Source organism: Oenanthe melanoleuca, chromosome 3 (assembly GCF_029582105.1).
Source record: "Oenanthe melanoleuca isolate GR-GAL-2019-014 chromosome 3, OMel1.0, whole genome shotgun sequence".
Taxonomy (NCBI): domain Eukaryota; kingdom Metazoa; phylum Chordata; class Aves; order Passeriformes; family Muscicapidae; genus Oenanthe; species Oenanthe melanoleuca.
The window spans coordinates 5,421,072-5,440,625 of NC_079336.1; the positions used below are offsets into that span (position 1 = coordinate 5,421,072).

Below are 19,554 nucleotides of genomic sequence, written 5' to 3' on the forward strand. Positions count from 1 at the left end.
GCTCCCCAGGGCGGCTCCTGCCTCGCTCTTTGTGCATCAGTGCCCACCTCTGGTGAGTGCCAGGGGTCAGCATGTTCACCCAGAGCTATTGGCCACTGTCACACAGTGATACAGCCCATCATAGATCACACAGAACAGGGCCAGCTACAGCAGAAAGAAAGGGAAACCAAGCTACAGATCAGCCTGTTGTTTCATTCAATCGATTCAATCAGTGACAATCAAAACATTTGTGACAGGTTTGCTGTATGATTTTATTCATTTTCTTTGCATCCAGTTTGTTTACCATTGTTGCATATTTTTCCTTTACATAAAGAGAATAGAAATTTGGAAGAAAATAAACCCCTTGCTGCTCCTCAGAGATCAAAGGGTCTGGTTACAGCTCATCTGGATTTCAAATTATTGCAAATTATGTAAGTCTTGTCATTTTCAATAAGATAATTCACAGAATCACAGAATCACGGACTATAGTATTTTATTGTAGAAATACAAATTTGGATTTACCATTCATAAACACACTCAGTGGATTAGTTCTAAATATATGTAAACAAAAACAACCCCAACGACAAGAAGAAAAAAAATCTATGGATAATTAATTAACTTCAACTTTACCATCAGTTAGCCCTCTAAACAGTATTTCACCAGAATACAATCTGACACAGTCAAGTAGAAAATCTTTACAAAGAGGTGTTCCCTGCTTTGGGATGTCCTGTCTGCACAGTGGGTTCATATTCTCATCCTCTGCCAGGGAGGATTTCAAATGCCAAATCTGCTGAGGCTGCAGTCCAAATACCCTATTGCTGCCATGGTAGATGGTGGTGGGCAGCCAGCTGACCTGGAAATGAGGGACCCCAAGGGTTCTGATTGCAAAGGCTATGAGCCTTGGGCAGGGGCTGAACACTTAATTAGCATCACTCCCTCTTGCTCTGGGCTCAGGCAGAGCTAAAGGGCCTCTGCCTGATAATCCTATCACCCCAGCAGCAGAATCTCATGCCCACATTAATCCCTTTACCACACAGAGAGTTAGGCATCCTTCCTAAAATCTGGGCTAAGTGTACTTTGTTAATAACAAAAATGTATCTCAAAGATTTAGCTAAATCTACATACAATAGTAATGGATTTAACTCACAGTCATTTATCTCAATAGATATCAATGAAATTTTCTTAACTTAGATGTTGATAGAGTGAACATCTGTATCATCTACACTGCCTGGAGAGTTGCATTAGAAATTAAATTACTTGTTTTCTACAGTGAAAGACCAACAATTTGCATGGGCTCCAGCTTTTCTCTCATTTCCTACTTCATGAAAATCTCACACTTCACACAGGAGAGAATCTGTAACAGTGCCTTTTCCAGTTTGGGATTGCTGAAAATCAGAATAAGAGAATGAACACCTGGAAAAGCATACAGAGATAGATGGATAGAAGGTGTGTCATGGTATTTTCATTCATCATGACATAAAATATTGTCAAGACCGAACATACAAAGTTGATGCTGTACATCACTAAGAAGGAGAGAATAGATTTCATGGCTCTGATGTGGGCTTCCACGCTGAGGTCCTTCATGGAGTTTGTCTGCATCTTGTGTTTGTGTCTCCAGAGAGAAAAGAGAAGGAGAACAGCAAAAAAGATGACTGCCATGAATGAAGCAGCATACGCAAAGCAAATGAGAAAAAAAGAAAAGAAAAAATGCTTATCTATTCTCTTACTTTCTTCCCAAAAATTTCCAAGGCAGGTGACAGTGATGTTGTTATTTTGCATAGATTCAGTGAGGTCATAGGTAACGATGCCCATAGCCAAGGCTAAAATCCCAGACCCCAACAAGAGCCATGGCACCATCCTGTCAATTTTTACTTTCAGGTAAATGAAGAAGCTGTTCCTGAAATTGGCAATTTTTATACAATAAAAAACACAAAGAGAGGCTGAAACCCACAAGTTGGAATAATTAACGAAGGTTTGAAAAGATGCAGTTAGTTGAAGTATGGTGTGAACATGCAGGTAATTGGGATACATTATATAAAGGAAGCTGTATACCCATGAGAAACACAAAAAGGAAATCCTGGAGCATCCCAGCAGCAGCAAGATCTTCTCATTAGAGTTCAGGGTTTTCTTTCTGACCCAGCCAATGCAGAGCACACAAACGATGAAAGCATTTATCCACATGCCAGCAAATGCCTCCAGGCTGATGATGGCCAAAATTATGGCCCCAGATGAAGTGACATTGGATTGCTGTGGAGAGTGACAAGCTTCCATGCTGGAGCTGGGGAGCAGAGCTGTGCTGGCCAAGGGGGCTGTGGCAGCAGTGCCTGAGGCAGGTCAGTGGCTGCTGCTGCTGGAGTGTCAGGGATGGCAAGAGGAGCTTTATAGAGCTGCTGCTGCTGCTGCTGCTGCTGCTGCTGCTGCTGGGGGGGATTTTGGTGGAGCTGCTGCTGGGAGCAGGGCAGGTGCAGGGATGTAAATGTGCTGGGTATCCCCTTACCCGGGGCCAGTGTCACTCTTGACTATTTGCATGTTGCTTCAGGGGGGCTGTGTTGGGTGGCACAAACAGTGGAGATGTTTTTCTGCAGTGGAGAGTGTTGTGCTTGTGAGACTGAGCCCTGTTTGATCAGTGTCAGGCTTCAGGATCTGGGTGGTTGTGTCCCTTGGTCACTCATGATGATCACTTGGAGTGGGATTTGTGCTCATCGAAACACAGCCAGGGCAGTGAGATGAGTAATCTGTTTAAGGAATCCTAATGTGAAAAACATTCAGATTGATCTTCTCTACCCCTTTTTTCTTTGCAGTCCCAGCTCAGTACAGGTTGAGAAGATAAGCAGATATTTTCTAAGTGAAACACTTCAGAGCGTTATCCTTGTTGCCATCTGATTTTAGACAGTATTTGAATAATACAGTGTCTTAGGTTGCAATACATGATGTGACCAAAAGTATGTAATCTATCACCATCTGTTGAAACCAGGTGGGGCAGAGATCCTTATCTCCTTGGGAGATATTATCTGCTAATGGGCCATCTTTAAAACCAGGTGAGGCAATCATCTTTATCTTTTCCACAACCAATCCTCCTTCCAGGAAGATATTGGTTATTAATGGCCCTTGAGTTCCACTGTATGACTGATAAAATTACATCATCCCACTGGGAGTTTCTCCAGTTATGGGAGGAGCCAAGCTTTTCCTACCTAGGTAATACCTGAGATTTGGAACACCAAAGCAGCCTTTTTGCACAGTGTTCCAGAGGAAAACTGGACCTTTCTACATCATCACTAGACCTTTGGAGGAAACCTGCACCTTCTAGAGGAGCACTGCTCCAGCTGAACCACATCTGCCACTGCAGGAGGATGCAGCCACCATTTAATGGGACTGCTGCCAACACCCTGACTGACTGACGGGGTGTCAGGTTGTATTCTGACTCTGTCAGTGTTTTTGGATTTTTCTTTGTAATCCTGTATTTCTATTTTAATTTTCCTAGTAAAGAACTGTTATTCCTATTTCCCATATCTTCACCTGAGAGCTGCTTAATTTCAAAATTATAATGATTTGGAGGAAGTGGGTTTACATTCTCCATTTCAAAGAGGCCTTTCTTAGGAGACACCTGCCTTTCAAACCAAAACATACAGGAGGAAAAATATTTAGTAAATTGCTTTTAAAATCATATGTATCTATCCTTTATCTCTTTTTACTGGCCCTAAGCTCAAAGTTGACAGCATTTCAGATTACATTATAACATGCAATAAAATTTTCCACTGGTATCTGAACAATGCCCTGGATGTCCAAAAGCCTGCTTCTTTGTCTCTCTATGACCTTTGCCAAAATTACTCCAATCAGGGAATTTTGCTAACAGCTTCTTGCTCTTTCATCCAGACAATTTTTATATATATGCTCCTATTTCTAATTTACACTTATTCATTTTTTCTATCTAGAATTATAGATATTTATTATATTTTAAAAGCAGGGCAACAGCTGTTGTTATCCTCTGTTACGTATTTCAGATCTGAAGGCTGAAGTTGTTAACCCTGGAGGCATCTGGAAAGTTCAGTCTTGTCTTATTTCAAGCTCTGCAAAGGGAAACAGACCTAATTAAAAACTGGGAATCTGAATGGGTGATTTTGTATTAAAAATGTGGCCAGTGCCACTTTGAAAAACTCTGGAGTTTTTCCAGCTCAGGAGACATTTGTTTTTATTGTTGCTTTTACGAAGGACATAAATTTCAGCCACATTTCTGTCTCTGTTTATGTATGTTACACTGAAGTTAAAACCAGTGCAAGCAGGTTAAGAAAAGGTATTATCTGCATCTAGTGACACCTGGTAGTGTCTGTGTCTAGGAATCCAGGGTGGATCTCCCCTTGGGTGTGGGAACACTGATGCACAGGAATTTTGGGCACTTCATACAATGTGATGTAAGAGACCAAAAGGCACCTGCTGTACAACCCAGAGTGGAAGAGCAACAGCTTTTCCCATCATCAAGTTTTTTACAGAACTGCAGCCAATGGAATAATGTGCATGCATTGCCCTCCAGGGAGGACAAAATGAAACTGGTGCTGGTGCCCCTGTGCTATGGAGACAGTCTGAGAGCTGGGGCTACTCAGCCTTGAGAAGAGAAGGCTCCAGGGAGACCTTAGAGCCTAGTCCAGTCCCTAAAAGGAGTCCAGGAGACCCCCTATATATATATCTATGAAAACAAGTATCTGCCCTCAGAATGACTTTAAACATCCTTTTTGGGGTCTTGAGTTATTTCAAAGTTAAGGGTAATAAAAACCAAGTGTTTTTCAGACAGCTCTGCTTTTGCTTCAATTTTTTGCTTCCTTTCTCTCATCCACTGCCAAACATCTGGAAATATGGCCTTGGTGCTGTGTTTTGGCTCTCTTTGCTCACCTGTGAAAACAGCCCTGACACGATGTATCTTGAGACATGCTAATTTAACTAAAAGTGTATCCTGCTAAGCTGAAGTGTCAGAAACAATCATTCTTAAAAGAAAGTGTTAAAGAGCATTCATTTATGTTAGGTGAAAGATTAGTGCTCTGTGGCCCTTCTTCTCCAAATGAGAAGAGATATCTGTACTTTTTCCTCTGCAATGTTATCTCTTAGGAATAGCTTCGTACTTTGATTTGGTTAGAGAAAATATGTTGCTTAGGTTGAAGGACTGACTCCTGTCTAGGACAGGTGCATTTACTGCTCAAAACCTACTTACTCAAGCTCTCTGCCTTGTGCTGTGGGTAGTGGCATCATGGCAGAAGCCCTTTCCTTATCTATTTGCCAAACATAGAGGTGAACATCCTCACTTCCATGACTTATAATTTCAGATGTGAAATGAAGGAGCAGGATTCCATGCTAAGCTAAAGGCACTTAGGCACTCCAGGGCACATGGGAGCTGTGGGAATACTGATGCACAGCAAATTAGAGATTTATGGAGTGCTTCCTGACCCATGTCCCTGAGAAAGAAGAGAGCAAGATGCAGGACAAGAGTTAGTGATCTCTGAAACCCACCTGGAAGGCCAAGGATTACTGCTATAAGTGACCACTTCTGGAGGCAGAGAGTGGCAGCTTGTGCATGGAGCATCAGTCTGGGATGGGAGCAGCTGAGGAAAAACACTGGCAGGGCATTCATAATCATATCTCTCTTACTTCTAATCTTTACAATGTGATGTTAATTATTAATTGAAAGCAGTGCCTTGGCCATTAGGCACTGCAGTGCTGTAAACCTGGAATAATTCTGCTTAAGAGTATGGCTTTTCTCATGTGCAGTCAAGATCACAGTGCTGACAGATAACAAACACAGGGGAAGGAGTCAGCAGCTTTGGGCCAGATGGAGAAGCTGTTATGTGAAGTCTGGGTGGGTCTCTCACCAGCTGCACTGAAGATGTGAAGTTACCACATTCCTCTCTGCAATGTTCCTCCAAGTGAACTTAGGTAGCTGATAAGAGCAATGCCATCAGGTGCCATCCAGGAGGAAATCTAACTCTTATAATAATGTTTCAAAGGTGGAGAGTCTGATGCTGATTGGCTGATGCTCCATGGAAATCTCAGCAGCATGTCCTATATATTGCCAGAGATGAGGGGGACCAGCTTGTTTCCACTGCAAAAATGGGCTCCACCATCTTCCCACTCTGCCTGACACTTCTGCTATGTTCTGTCTATGGTTCTCCAGTCTCTGTGAGTAAAACCTGATTTCTACAGTCTCCTCTCAGTCCAGAGGCATCTCATACCTTATACTGGTTGTATTCCATTCTCTTCCAGGTGGGACACCTCTCCAGTGAAGCTGGTAAGTGCTGTGTGAGCTGGTTTGAGTTTTGAAGCATTTCCTTCTATTTGCTGTGAGTCACCACAACAGAACACTTTGTTTTGACTGTCTTGCAGATGCTGGAGCTGGTGAGGTATTCAAAGACATTCCCCAAATCAACTCGGGTGAGTTATTCTCATGACACCTGAAGAGTTGTGAACACAATGATGAATTTTCAATATTGTAAAGGAGACTGATGGTCAGGTAGCTCTCTAACAAGAGAATGAAAATAAAGTGAGCTCAGAATTACCCTCCTCTCTCTGTGACACATGAACATTTCCAGGACTATAACTTTGTGTAAACAAGTGATGCAGATGTCTGGGTTTTTTTCTGAAGTTTGGACAGACCCATGGTGCTAAGGCAGAAAAACACTATATGATTTGGAAGGACTCTCCAGTCCCAACTGCATTTTCTGCCTATCTCTATATGATTTTTATAATGTTTTGCAAACATGGAAAGCAGCTTAGATGTTTATTGATCACTGTCCCATTGTCAATGCCTGAAAGCAAGCAGAGCTCATCAAAGATGACCATGGATAATGGTGCCACCACAAAGGCAGACACGGCCAAGAAGTAAATATTGAGTAGAAACTGCTGTTACTTTTATTATTACCTATATCTCAGTGTATAAAGGCTGGTCCTTATTTATTTTCTGTAGATGCTCAAGGACATTAACTTTGTATAAGCATGTTCAATGTGGTTTATGAAAGGAAATACATTTGAAATTCATTTATACTCTCTTTGATTAAATTGCATTTCAGCTGCTGGACTGGACCTCTTTGAGGGTGATATCTTGCTCCCTGTAAGTAATTAAAAGCTTTCTGTTATTTGTCCAAATTGTATTTTTGCTACAAGTCATCTCATTTTCCTATAGTAGATGCATCACCAGCTGTAAATTCCCTTTTCAGAAAAATCAGCGAAATGCCTTAAGAAATGAGACCTACAGATGGAAGTTCCCTATTCCCTATATTCTGGGTGATGACCTAGGTAATGCAGACACTTTACTCAGATTTTAACTCCAATCCTTATTTGCTCTGCAGTCACTGTGATAAAAAATTTTGCCTTTTTCAGAACTGTTTCAAATTTTAAATGTTAAACTTCACTAATATCTACTTATTGTACTCTATATCAAAATTATTTTTCTTTCTTCTACAGCTAACATAGCAAACCACAATTTAATCAAATTCATTAATTTCTCTTGTCAATCATTTTTCCTTTGGTTCCACGTGTGTATCTGTACATATCTTACCTCTCCAAGGTGACCAAACTGCAGTGTATTAAAGGTTCTGTCCTTGTTTTCCAGACCTGAATGCCAAAGGAGTCATTCTCCAGGCATTTGAAATGTTCCGCCTGAAGTCCTGCATTGATTTCAAGCCATATGAAGGAGAAAGAACCTACATTTTCTTTAGCAAACAAAATGGGTAAGGGTAATCCCAGTTTCTGTTTAGTTTTGCTGTGTAGAATCAGCTGGGAGCTCATTCCATTTGACTTCAGCACTCTAAAGGTTTGCTGTCAGCAGAGAAAAAAAGGCCACCAGAAAAACAAGTTATCTTACATTCTTAGACAAACAGCTTGCAAGCAGCTGCTCCCTCTGCTGACTTATTTAGAGGATGAGCTCTGAAGGTGAATCCCAGCATCTGAGTTTTCATCAACTACTTCCACTTTTCCATCTAGGCTCGTTTTCCCTTTTGATGAAGACCCCCATGTATATCCTTTCACTTACCAAGAATGTGAATGTGAATAGCTAGAATTTAAGTCTGGAAATTTTTGGAAGACAGAGAAGGCAGTGTAAAGACAATCTACTGTAATATTTCTATTGTTTTGACATGACTTCTTTAGTGAATGGTCTTTCAAAATCTGAAAGATTTTCAGATTTTCAAGTACTGAAGGGATTTATTTCCTACAGCTAAGTATGTTTTGAAAGAAAATATAGAAAAGCACAAAATTCTTCTCACTATATCAGCTGTGAATATGTCTTGTTTTCCCAGAAGTTCAAGTTTCTTCCTTCAGCTTTTCCTTGAGTGTCTTATGACATTTTCTTACAAGTTTACAAGCCTCATGATTTTTGACAAGTCAGTGTTGAAGATCTTAATGCTGGAAATGTACTTTCACACCTCTGGCCAATGAAAAGCATGATTGCTGTTAAAAAGGATGAAGTGTTGCTGTTCTAAATACTCCTGGGTCTTTTCTCTAGCCCAAGTTATTGCAGAAATGCTGAGCCTGTTTTGATGAATTTACTGTTTCCATGTATGTTATATGTTTTATGTTTCTTGGCCAAATGGCAGCTGATGAAGGATGAAACTTCTATAGCTTTCAAAAATATAGGGTGAGCTTCTCTGACACAGAGGATGAATAATGAAGTGATAGTTTCTGGGGATTTGCTTTCAGGCTAGAGTATTTTTAGGGTATCAAGGCATATGGTCAGAATCTAAATAATTATTTATGTGACTCCTTTCTTATTAAAATCTTACTCTAAATCCAATGAGCAGACTGAAAAGTTAAACTTAGAGAAAAAACTACTGAACAGAGAGTAAGCTCTCCCTCTTTCTCAGGTGTTGGTCCATGGTGGGGGACCTGCAGACTGGACAAAACCTCTCCATTGGGTCAGGGTGTGACTACAGAGCAATTGTGGAACATGAGATCCTGCATGCTTTAGGATTTTACCATGAGCAGTCGAGGATGGACCGGGATGACTATGTGAATATCTGGTGGGATGAAATTGAAGAAGGTGGGTTTTAACATTCAAGTTAGGTTTTGCAAAGTGCAGATTTATCAATATCCCATTTTCACTTCTAGATTTAAAGACCTTCCTAAAGATAGAATTTTAGAAACGGTGGGCCACACCTGAGACCACTGTAAATTAAGAAACTTTGGTGCAACTTCTCTGGTCAAAGCTGGACATTGTTGAAAGCCAGAAGAGAGAGGCCTTCCTTGGAAATCAGGACTTTTATTCCCCATTGGCTCTTGGACTACTCTGCTCTCTTATTTTAAACAAATCACTTCCCCTCTCTGCATCTGTTTCCTTTTACCATGTAATGCAAATTGTAAACTTATTTCGATGATGAATTTTGAAGAAGCTCTTCTGTAGGCAAAGATCCTTTCAAAATCCTTTCAAAGTTTTTTATATTCGGAGATTTAGGCTTTCTTGAAACTGAAAATATTCACTTTGCACATGAAAAACCCCTTAAAATTGTTAGATGGGATGTGGAATATGAGATAGGGCTCTGTCCTATCACCACACTCAGGAGCTTTATGAATTTCAGCAAACTCTTCACTGTCCTCCTGATACCTAGGCAGCTTTCCCTGTTGTCTGCTGTAAGGTCTGATTCTGTATTACATAACAAGAATTTATTTGAAAAGGGGTGACTAGAAGAGGTTTTGTTGGGTTTTTGTTTGTTTGTTTTTTGGTTGCAATTCAAGTCTCTGTAAGAAAACAATTCCAAGCTCTTATATAATCTCAATCCTTGAACTGAAGGCCTTTGTGATTTGCAGAGGGAAGGGCAATTGTTAAGCAGAGAAAGTGTAATTACCCACTAGCACACTCATTTGCTGTTTTGTCTTTGAAAAAGAATAACAGATATTCTCAAAACATTATTTGCAGTCATAAATGCTGGCAAGCTCTTTTTACTTCTTTACCAAAGCATGTGAAATCGATCCCTCTCTTTGCCCTAGCAGACACCCTCATAATGAAAAACTTTTACTAAGGACAACTTACTTCACCTAGAAACCATGAGAAACCTCTTTCCAAAAGCAATTCCAATAGAAATATCATATCAATACTGTAAATCTAGGGCAGATATATCTTTCCTTTTTCCCCAGAGATTGCTAGGGCATTATTTATTTCAAAGAAGAACAGAACCTGAAGACATTTCAGGGCTGTCATATTTGTCTCCTTTATGAGTTTTGGGGCCTCTCCTTCTCCATATATGATCTAATACCCTGGGAAATGTTTGCATCAATATTCACAGATTCTGGAGTGGAGTACATTAATCCTTAAACTTAATCCTTCAGGATCATTACTATTAAGACATTCCTATTAATTGTAATCTAACCTTCTATGTATCTCATTCTTTACAGCTCACTGACAATAATTTTTTAATTTACTGAAGTCACCTGTGAGAGCACAGAACAGCAATCCAGAACTGTTTTGTTGTCCAAATGACAAACACAGATCTTGCTAAGTTTTAACATTTTGTTGTGAAGTAATTTCTTTTGAGTATATAATTTGTGCCTCGGAAAACTGTATCCAAGGGGACATTTACTGCCATTTCCTTTCCATTTTCCCTAACGAGGAAGCACTTTTCTGTTCTTTTACCAGGCAAAGAGCACAATTTTGCAAAGTATGATGACACCTACATCACTGACCTGAACACCCCCTATGACTACGAATCATTGATGCACTATGAACCATTTTCATTTAACAAAAATGCAAGCATCCCCACCATCACAGCAAAGATACCAGCGTTTGATGACATCATTGGACAACGTCTAGACCTCAGTGCCATTGACCTGGAAAGACTAAATCGCATGTACAACTGCAGTAAGTCAGAATTTAACCATGGCAAACAGTTTCTTTGGTTCTATTTGAGCCAGGCTTGCTCGCCTCCCTTACATCTCTAAAATCACAAAAACTCTTCTCAAATGTGCTTGAAGAGGTATGGGACAGGACCTGTGGTGTGCAGATTAACACAATCAGTTTATTCCCTTCTCATTCCTTTTTGGCTCTTTTCACTGTCATTATTTTTGTAAAAATAGCCCAGGAAAGTCAAACCATTCACACTTTTTCATCCACGCTGCTCCAGGAGTTCAGACCTGTGGTTGTGTTTTCTGCCTGTGGTGTGTGGGCATCCTTGTTGTGCTTTTCTGAGGTGAATGCAACTGCACTTTGTCCTCTTTTACTGACATTTGGACTGAATCAGATTATTTTTGGACCTGAGATTGGCTAGGTCTAGAGTCCCACACTGTCTAGATTTTTGCTGATCTGGTTGAAGATGTTATCACTGATCATGGTTGTTATTGAGAAGTTATTGTGCTGGTGCTGCCAGCAGAAGCATGACCTTGCAGGCAGATTCAGCTGAACCAGCCCAAGGTAACTGGGTGGACTTTGCTTGGAGTGGAAGGACAGAGCTCCATATGAGAACTGCCATGAAGAGCAATAACCTCAGCCAAGGAATGGTTAAATACACCAAGGCAAAGAGGCACAAAGACAGTCACCATCTGTCTCTGCCACATGGGGCATATTAACCTTCTGCAAAGAGGTCAAAGATTGTTGTCTTTATCCAGGGAATCCCTTCAGGTATCAATGTTTCCTCTTTTGAGTCATTTGGCTCACACCTGCTAACATAAGGGTTGTCTTCTCTACAGGATAGTTATACTACTGTAAACAACATCCTCCCTCAAAATTAGAACAGAAATTTTAATTAGCTACTAGCTCACTCTGAGGTGACCATGTGTATGTTTTTTTTCAGCTTCAACTCACACCTTTTTGGACCAGTGCTCTTTTGAGCTTGAAAACATCTGTGGTATGATCCAGGGCACCAACCATGACCAAGACTGGGTCCACCAGCAGGGCAGCATGACAGGGCAGGAGGACCACACATTTTCTGGGCGCTGTAGAGGTAAAAGAAAGGAGCAAAACACTTTCTGAGCTGGGTTTTCTCCAGGATTGACTACAATGATGCGTTCAGAGAAGTTGTTAAAGACTCTAGACAGTGTTTGCATTCCCACTCTCACTGAACTTTTTTAATTCAGTGGAATGTTGTCCACACCAGCAAGATCAAAGGAGACAAAGAACAATCTTAACTAGAGGTCTTTTAAACATAACCTGGTAAACGATTTACTGCAACTTCCAAAGTCTGTGTAAGGGTTATATTACCTCATGATAAGAATCTAAAAGTCTTGTAGCCACTCATAAATACTGTGTTTGCAATGCAAATGGGATATTAAGCTTGTGGAATTATAGTTCTGGAAGTAGAATAAAGTTGAAAAATTTTATGATAGGAGTTCAGGGATACTTTTAATTTTGATGTGGTAAATTCACCATTTTTCAAAGGAAGATATTCTCAAAAATTGAGCAGTGAGCCCCAGTCACAGCCACACTGTGCTAGTTTACAGCTAAGAATAAAGATTAAATCCCAACAGGCAGTTCTGAAAAGCAAGAGCCTAATTTGTCATTGTTTAAACGGGGTAAATTACTACACAATTCCAAGAGAAAAGTGAACTTCTGTGGTAAATTTTGCCTCAGTGGAAGGGGAAGGATTCCTGACTTAAAGCACATTCACTTGTGCTTTGTTACTCTTCTGCTTGCTGCACTCAGGAGTAGTTTATTCCCCTCAAATAACCCACCCACTGAAAGAACAGATGTCCAACCTTTTACAATGCATGTAATTATTGATGAGGACCAAGAACATAACTCAAGAAAACCACCTGAAATTCTAGAAATACATGCTTCTAACTCTCAACTGATTCTTAATTCTTTCTCTCCTCTTTCTTACCACTCTAACTGGCAAAGATAATTTAATTGAGTTTTTGGGTTCATCACATAAAATCCAATCTGCCTGAACTGGGCACTTAATGTGCACTTGGGTTTTAGCATCCAGTGATTCAGTACAAAATAAGTGTCAACATTTTTGGAAGAGTTAATGGAGAGCATAGGTGTCTCTGAGGATATCTAGAGTGCAGAAATGAATTGCATGAATAGGGAGTGTCCTTTTGGCACCTCCAAAGGGTCATTTACTCCATCAAAAATTCCTGACATTTTTTGAGAACTGGTTCTGCAATCATTTCAAGTGAGGGCAAATTCTAAGTTTCTATCATAGATGGATCTTATTTTCCCCAGACAGTTTTGATATTCTAGGTTTTCAACTTATTGCCAGCTGAACTGAAGGAGGGAAAGTACAGCATAATATTTAGGGAGTCTGCTCAAGTCTGCCAAGGCCATATTCTAATTGCCATAGGTAGCTAATGTTGCCTTTATTTCTAATTAAAAAGGAGGTAGAGTCTAGATCATTTGGGGGTTTGTTACTCTAACAATTGCAGCAACAGGCTCACCGCCCTGCTTCTCACTTGGAGCAAGAGTGATCATACTTGGATTTAATACATTTAAAACTAAAATAAGTTTAACTGATGGTCAAGTGTCGTACATTGCATACAGTAAGCTCTGGCAAGCTTTCTGTGGATATGAGTTCAAAGTATTGCTACCATGTGGAAGGGAATGAAGGTAATTCCCCTGACTAATTAGAAAGAACTTGATAAACAGCTCAAGACCCTTCACTAACCCTGCAGGAAGCTGCACTGCCTTTATGCAGCTGCAGGTATAACTGTTGGAACAAGATGATCTTCAAGGTTCTTTCCAACCCAAACCATCCTGATTCTAAGATTTTATCTTGGGCAAGAGTCCATGGAACTTTCATACAACAGCTAAAAAAATTAACTTATTAATTTAATCATTGACTAAATTCAGTAACTAAAAAGTACACAGTACAGATAACTTTGTGTGATACAAAGATATGATAGGTGCTCAAATGGTGAGTCCTTCTAAATATGAGGATAAAAATAGATACTTCAAAACCAAAGTAAAGAACACTTCAAAAATGTTAATGAGAAATAGAGGAGAGGGAATTCTTAAGTAATTTCCTATGGACAGTCACTGAGTTTTGGAACATTTGGGCAAGCTGTAAAAAAAGACCTTCTGCATGTTCAAGGTCAGGCCAGTGTTTTGTGTCCAACCCACGTTTATTGTCTTTATTGCTGATAAGAAATTATCTTACTCTTTACAAGGTAATATAGCACATGACCTCTAAGAACTCATTTTTAGATTATCTTCAGTATAAATCAAGTAAAAAATGTATCTACTAATTGCTTGTGGTCACCACTGAGTTCTCTGCCTCATGTATCTCCGACATTCCTGAGGAATCCAAATTCCAATTAGACCAACTAATGAAAAAATGACATGAGGTGACAGCAGGGAGTTCAATATGTATGCTGAACTGCTACTCCTGTTCTTATCCCAGTCTGTCTTGGATGGCTGACACATAATTTCCTTTATTGTTCACGTAAGTACTTCTCTTCTGTTTGCTGAAAGAGTGCAGATGAAAAGATGAATTTACACCATTCAGCTTTTCAGGAAATGTGTAAACAGGCAGTGACACACTGCCCTTTCTTCCCAGATGCTGGCTACTTCATGTACTTCAACACCAATTCTGGCCAGGCAGGTGAGGTGGCAATCCTAGAGTCCCGAATCCTTTATCCAAGGAGAACCCAGCAGTGCCTCCAGTTCTTCTATAGGACCACTGGAAGCCCTTCTGACAAGCTGATCATCTGGCTTAAAGAGGATGATGGCACTGGGAACATTCGCAAAATGAGGAAAATTCAAACCTTTCAAGGTAATTCTGGGAATAAGGTGAATATTTGGGTAGAGAGAAGTTGACTTACTGTGCCCGTAAACACAGAAGACTGGCTCAGAAGCCAAAAGATTTTTCTGAAGTTACCAGAATATCTTGCAATATGGCTATAAGATTTTTGGTATTACATAAGCACATTTAGCAGAGAAACTGTGGGTGGTAATAACGTAATTTTGATGCTTCACAGCAGAAGTCACAACATTTCTAATATTATGTTTCACTCAGTAATTCAGAGGGACCCCAAGTCGTGCTGGAGATGAATTGACAGTGTCTCCACTGGCTGCTGTATGATCTATGAGTGGGCTGTTCAGGTGTAAAATACCTGTACTCCTCTGCAGTCAATAAGAACCCCAGACTGATTTTTAGACAGCTGGAAATATAAAAGCATATGCAGTTTTGGAAATGTGAATTGGATTCCCACTTTGGGTGATTTGCTAAATAGGACAAACTCAGCCACTGCAGCTCCGAGTGATTTGTGTTGTCAAAACACAAGACCTGTCATGACCTGCCTACATCAGGCTGCAGCAGTTTCCAGTGAAGGATAAATCCATGAAAAAGTGTCAGGAAGCCATTTAGGTCATTGATTCCCATCCTAGTGTTTAATCTTAGCCCTTAGGCTGTGCCCTTTATACTGGAGGCTGACATTCCCTAACATGTGAAGAATTCCTTGTACAACACATCCAAAGCATTTAGATGACAAAACAATGTGGATATATTATAGTCACAATACCAGCTTAACACCTCTGGCTTTCAGGAATCTGTGAGGGGTCCAGTTGTATAAAGATACAACTGGGATGGATGGCTAGGGGTTCTAAATCTGTAATCACACTGATGGCAATGCTTTTCTTCCCTTTTACCAAAGCGGACAGTGACTCCAACTGGAAAATTGCCCACGTAACCCTCAATGCTCAGAAGAAATTTCGTTACCTCTTCCAAGGGCTGAAGGGCAGCCCCAGCTCTTCATTGGGTGGCATTGCCATTGATGATGTGACTCTGACAGAGATGCCCTGTCCCACAGCTGTGTGGGTCATTCGCAACTTCAGCAAAATCCTTGAGAACTCGTCCATCAGCCTTATTGAAAGCCCCCGGTTCTACAGCCCTGAGGGTTATGGATTTGGCATCAGCGTGTTGCCCAACTACCAAAACAGTGGCTATGCTCGTGTTGCCTTCCACCTGTGCAGTGGAGAGAACGATGCAGTCCTGGAGTGGCCGGCTCTGAACCGCCAGGCCACTCTCACCGTGCTGGACCAGGACCCCGACGCCCTGAAAAGGATGTCCTCCAGCAAAAGCTTCACCACAAGCAAGGACCACGTTGACTTAGGTAAGCAGTGCCTGCTTGGAGGAATGCTGACAATGACAGCCAAGGAGTCTGAGTAAGAGGACTGAGTGTAGGACTCAGAGCTGAGAAACTTTGGCCATATTTCCCAATTTGGGACACATATAAGGTTGATGTTACTATGAGCAACCCCTGGGGTATCTGAGCTTGACTCTAAATACAGATTTTTCCCAAGAGCTGGCAATTTCCATTCTACCTGTGGCTTGTCCATTGTGGTAGGTAACATATCACCACAGTTTGATGGAATGCCAGCAGGGTGCAGTATTCTGACACAAAACAATAATTTAAGTTAAAACTGCATTTTGGAGGCTCAGTCAACTTCAACATACTCAGTGAACCTCAGCCTACATGGTCTGAATGCACAACATTCACCCTTTCTCACAGATGTTAATTCAAATTTGTTCTGCCTGGAGAAGAGAAGGCTGAATAATCAGGGGGATGTAATTGTTGCCTTCCAGTACCTGAAGGGAGCCTGCAAGAATAATGGAGACTATTCACAAAAGGACAGAGTGCCAGGACAAAAGGGAATTGTCTTCAAACTGAAAGAGAGCAGGTTTAGATTGGATATTAGGAAGAAATTCTTTACTGTGAGGATGGTGGAGCACTGGAACAGGTTGCCCAGAAAAGCTGTGGCTACCCCATCCCTGGAAGGATTCAAGGCCAGGCTGGATGGGGCTTGGAGCAACCTGGTCTAGTGAAAGCTGTCCCTGCCCATGGCAGGGGGTTGGAACAAGACGATCTTTTAGGTCCATTCCAATCCAAAATTTTCTGTGATTCCATGATAGAAATAAGAATAATAGGAAAAAAACAGAATTTAACTCAGTTAAACTGAGAATAAAATACTCCACGTGAATCTTCATCCCTTTCTACTTTTCCTAGTGGAAGTTAAGTACATACTTTTACAGTAGGAGCTTTTAAACCCTAAATATTAATACATTTAACAAAATCATAGTAATGACCAAAATCAACTAAATTCTAAACCACAGGTGCTTACAAATTGGTGGGGAGTGTCCTTACTCAGGAGGGAACTCACAGCTGGTGCCAATGATGAGGCAATTTGTGTTTGTGTAGTTCTCAGTGAAAGAGGAGTTGTGAAATTTCTATGGCCTCAGAGTAAGAATCCTCAGGCACACCTAACCTGATGATCACCTTTAGTGATCTGGCACCTTTAGTTTGTCAGTCCTCTGGGATTTCTTTGGGAATGTCAGGCCTGAACTTGATTTTACAGCATAAATCCCCTTTAACACACTAATGCAGGAAAAGGTCATGTCATACTATGACCTGCACAATTTTGTGATTCTCATTTTCTCTTTGCAGAGAGTGGAACTATAATATGGGATAAACCATCAATTGCTGGAAGATTTGATGAGTCATGCAATTGCAACAGAAGTGTAAACTGGGGGTGGAATAACTTCATATCCCACAGCCAGCTGAGACGGAGGAGCTTCCTGAAAAATGATGACCTGATTATTTTTGCAGAATTTAATGGTAAGGATTCCTTTCCTTATTCTCCTTACAAAATAGGTGATTCTTTCTATTTTCATGCATTCAATTAACTCTTGACACCTGTCTCCAAAACCTCTTTGTTGGGGATCAACTTTATAAAGCATTTCTTGTCCTAGTGTCAGGTGGGTGAGGTTGACTAAAGAGATTGTGAGTTGAGGGATCTAAATGGCAGTGGGTTTTGAGATGTGAGCTTCTTAGACACCTTTAAGCACCCTGATCAGTAGCTATGTCCATTTCTAAGCACCAGACATACTAAGGGACATCCCCACTGTGTTTATTTCCAAATAGAACAGCCTTAGAGAACATCACAGATTTACCTAACTAGTTTCTGTAATTTCAGTATTATTTTCTATCTTGTGCTTTAAATACACAGAACTTGTTGTGCTACAGCAAGAGCTCTGTAAAGGGAACATGGACAAGGAATACCCTCTGATCCAGAAAGCTGATGTGAGGCACATTATATATAGCAATATTCACTGATTCTGATGTCCTTCTCCTTTTTTAAAAGATATAATTCACCTCAATAACACTGAAGTTCCTGTTGGACCTGTGCAATCTGCCCTCATGGAAGGCCTGGTTCTGGAAAGGCAGAAGAGAGCAGCCCAGGACGTGGAGCCTGTTCAAGAGCAGCTGCTTTATCTGCCAGACCCGTGTGACCCAAACCCTTGTCAGAATGATGGAGTCTGTGTGAATGTGAAAGGAAAAGCAAGCTGCAGGTACCACAGACCTCCTCCCTCTTTGCCCTGGCTTTCTACTTCAAGTGATGCAGTTAAAAAGTATTCACATCTACAGACCTCAGAGCTCTAAGCCACCAGATTTTCAAGGAATAGTAGAAATAAAATACTTTACCACAGTTACTAGTTCCTACCAGCAGCCAGGAGGGCAGGTTCCTTTGCATAAAGCAAAGAAGCCCCATTCTGTCATGCTTCCAGGGTGTGTAAATAGCCTTCTAAGGTGGGAATGTTGTGACATGAACCCATCCAATGGGAATTGTTCATCTGGGATAGTGAATGTGAGGACCTTGGGGTGAGAGCATGGCAAGGCTCCTGATCCACTAAATCTGTGCTTTGTTTTCCCAGGTGCCCATCAGGACAAGCTTTCTTCTTCACTGGTGAGAGGTGTCAATCAAGGCAGATCCATGGGAACATCCTGGGAATGTCAATTGGTGGAATTGCTGGAACCATTGTCTTAACTATCGTCCTCATTTCCATGATGGCTAGAAAATAAAAAACTGCAGGGGGGACAAATTTCAACCTGGTTCATAAGATACCCATTTTCAGTGAAAAACGATGAATATAAATTGGAGAAAACCAGCCATCATATGGATGAAAAGCTCTGCCAACAGCTTGGCAGCAATCTATTTTTTTCTGAGGGATGTGGCAGTTAAAGTGTGTCATGTAGAGCTGTTTGATGAAAATTCATACACTGCCTTTCTTATGTGTTTTTTGAAAGTTTTGTTTCTTCATCCCACAGCAAGCAGCAGTGCTGACAGCCTATGCATTTACTCTCAGCCATGGTTCAAACTTAGATTAAATAACCAGTTGAGCCTCTCAAAACACTGTTAAAAATCACAGCAAAACACATGTATTAAGATTCTGGAAATGCTCCTAAAGAGAATTCTAAAGGGTACAGATACTTATGTAAGTCAGTATATCATCATTCACTTTCCCTGGGGCTGTGCTGGTTTACTTACACTAATTAGCTATTAGACAGAATTAATAAATTCTTGCCCATACCACCTTGTCATACCAAACCATCATAAGTGCTTCTAACTGTAGAGAACAGTTTCCCATCCAGATTCACCCCAAAGTTCCAGGAACAGGTTCACCATTGGCAAACACAGGCCTGATTCCCTGACAAGAAAATGGAACTGTACCACCTGGCTGCAGTGTGTGATAATGACCTCAAATATAAATCTTCATGATTCTACCATATTGCACATTAAATTTTGTAACATTTGTGTGTATTATAAATACTTTTCAGGTTCTTATCAAGACAGGGATCCTGCCTTTAAAAGTGTACAGGCTTGAAATAAATGGTTCC

At 40.7% G+C, this 19,554-nt stretch overlaps 2 protein-coding genes across 2 annotated transcripts; one reads left to right on the top strand and one right to left on the bottom strand.

The window, feature by feature from the left end:
* Nucleotides 1-1,371: 1,371 nt before the first annotated feature.
* Nucleotides 1,372-2,250, bottom strand: LOC130251346 (taste receptor type 2 member 41-like). The gene has a single exon (XM_056487896.1). The coding sequence runs from the start codon at nt 2,248-2,250 to the stop codon at nt 1,372-1,374; it is 879 nt and encodes a 292-aa protein (XP_056343871.1).
* A 3,688-nt stretch (nt 2,251-5,938) lies between these two features.
* On the top strand, nt 5,939-19,354 carry MEP1A (meprin A subunit alpha). The gene is made up of 14 exons (XM_056487898.1): nt 5,939-6,141; nt 6,226-6,250; nt 6,346-6,393; nt 7,029-7,069; nt 7,176-7,254; nt 7,571-7,688; nt 8,820-8,995; nt 10,586-10,807; nt 11,736-11,885; nt 14,436-14,651; nt 15,532-15,990; nt 17,323-17,493; nt 18,020-18,227; nt 18,591-19,354. The coding sequence occupies exons 1-14, from the start codon at nt 6,073-6,075 to the stop codon at nt 18,736-18,738; spliced, it is 2,130 nt and encodes a 709-aa protein (XP_056343873.1). The 5' UTR covers nt 5,939-6,072; the 3' UTR covers nt 18,739-19,354.
* The last annotated feature ends 200 nt before the right edge of the window (nt 19,355-19,554 follow it).

What these genes read in the sequence shown, in the direction of transcription:
- MEP1A (XM_056487898.1), top strand. Translation starts at nt 6,073, where the DNA reads ATGGGCTCCACCATCTTCCCACTCTGCCTGACACTTCTGCTATGTTCT. An exon ending in TCTATGGTTCTCCAGTCTCT is followed by an intron (nt 6,142 to 6,225) that starts GTGAGTAAAACC and finishes ATTCTCTTCCAG; the next exon opens with GTGGGACACCTCTCCAGTGA. An exon ending in ATTTTCTGGGCGCTGTAGAG is followed by an intron (nt 11,886 to 14,435) that starts GTAAAAGAAAGG and finishes CTTTCTTCCCAG; the next exon opens with ATGCTGGCTACTTCATGTAC.
- LOC130251346 (XM_056487896.1), bottom strand. Translation starts at nt 2,250, where the DNA reads ATGGAAGCTTGTCACTCTCCACAGCAATCCAATGTCACTTCATCTGGG.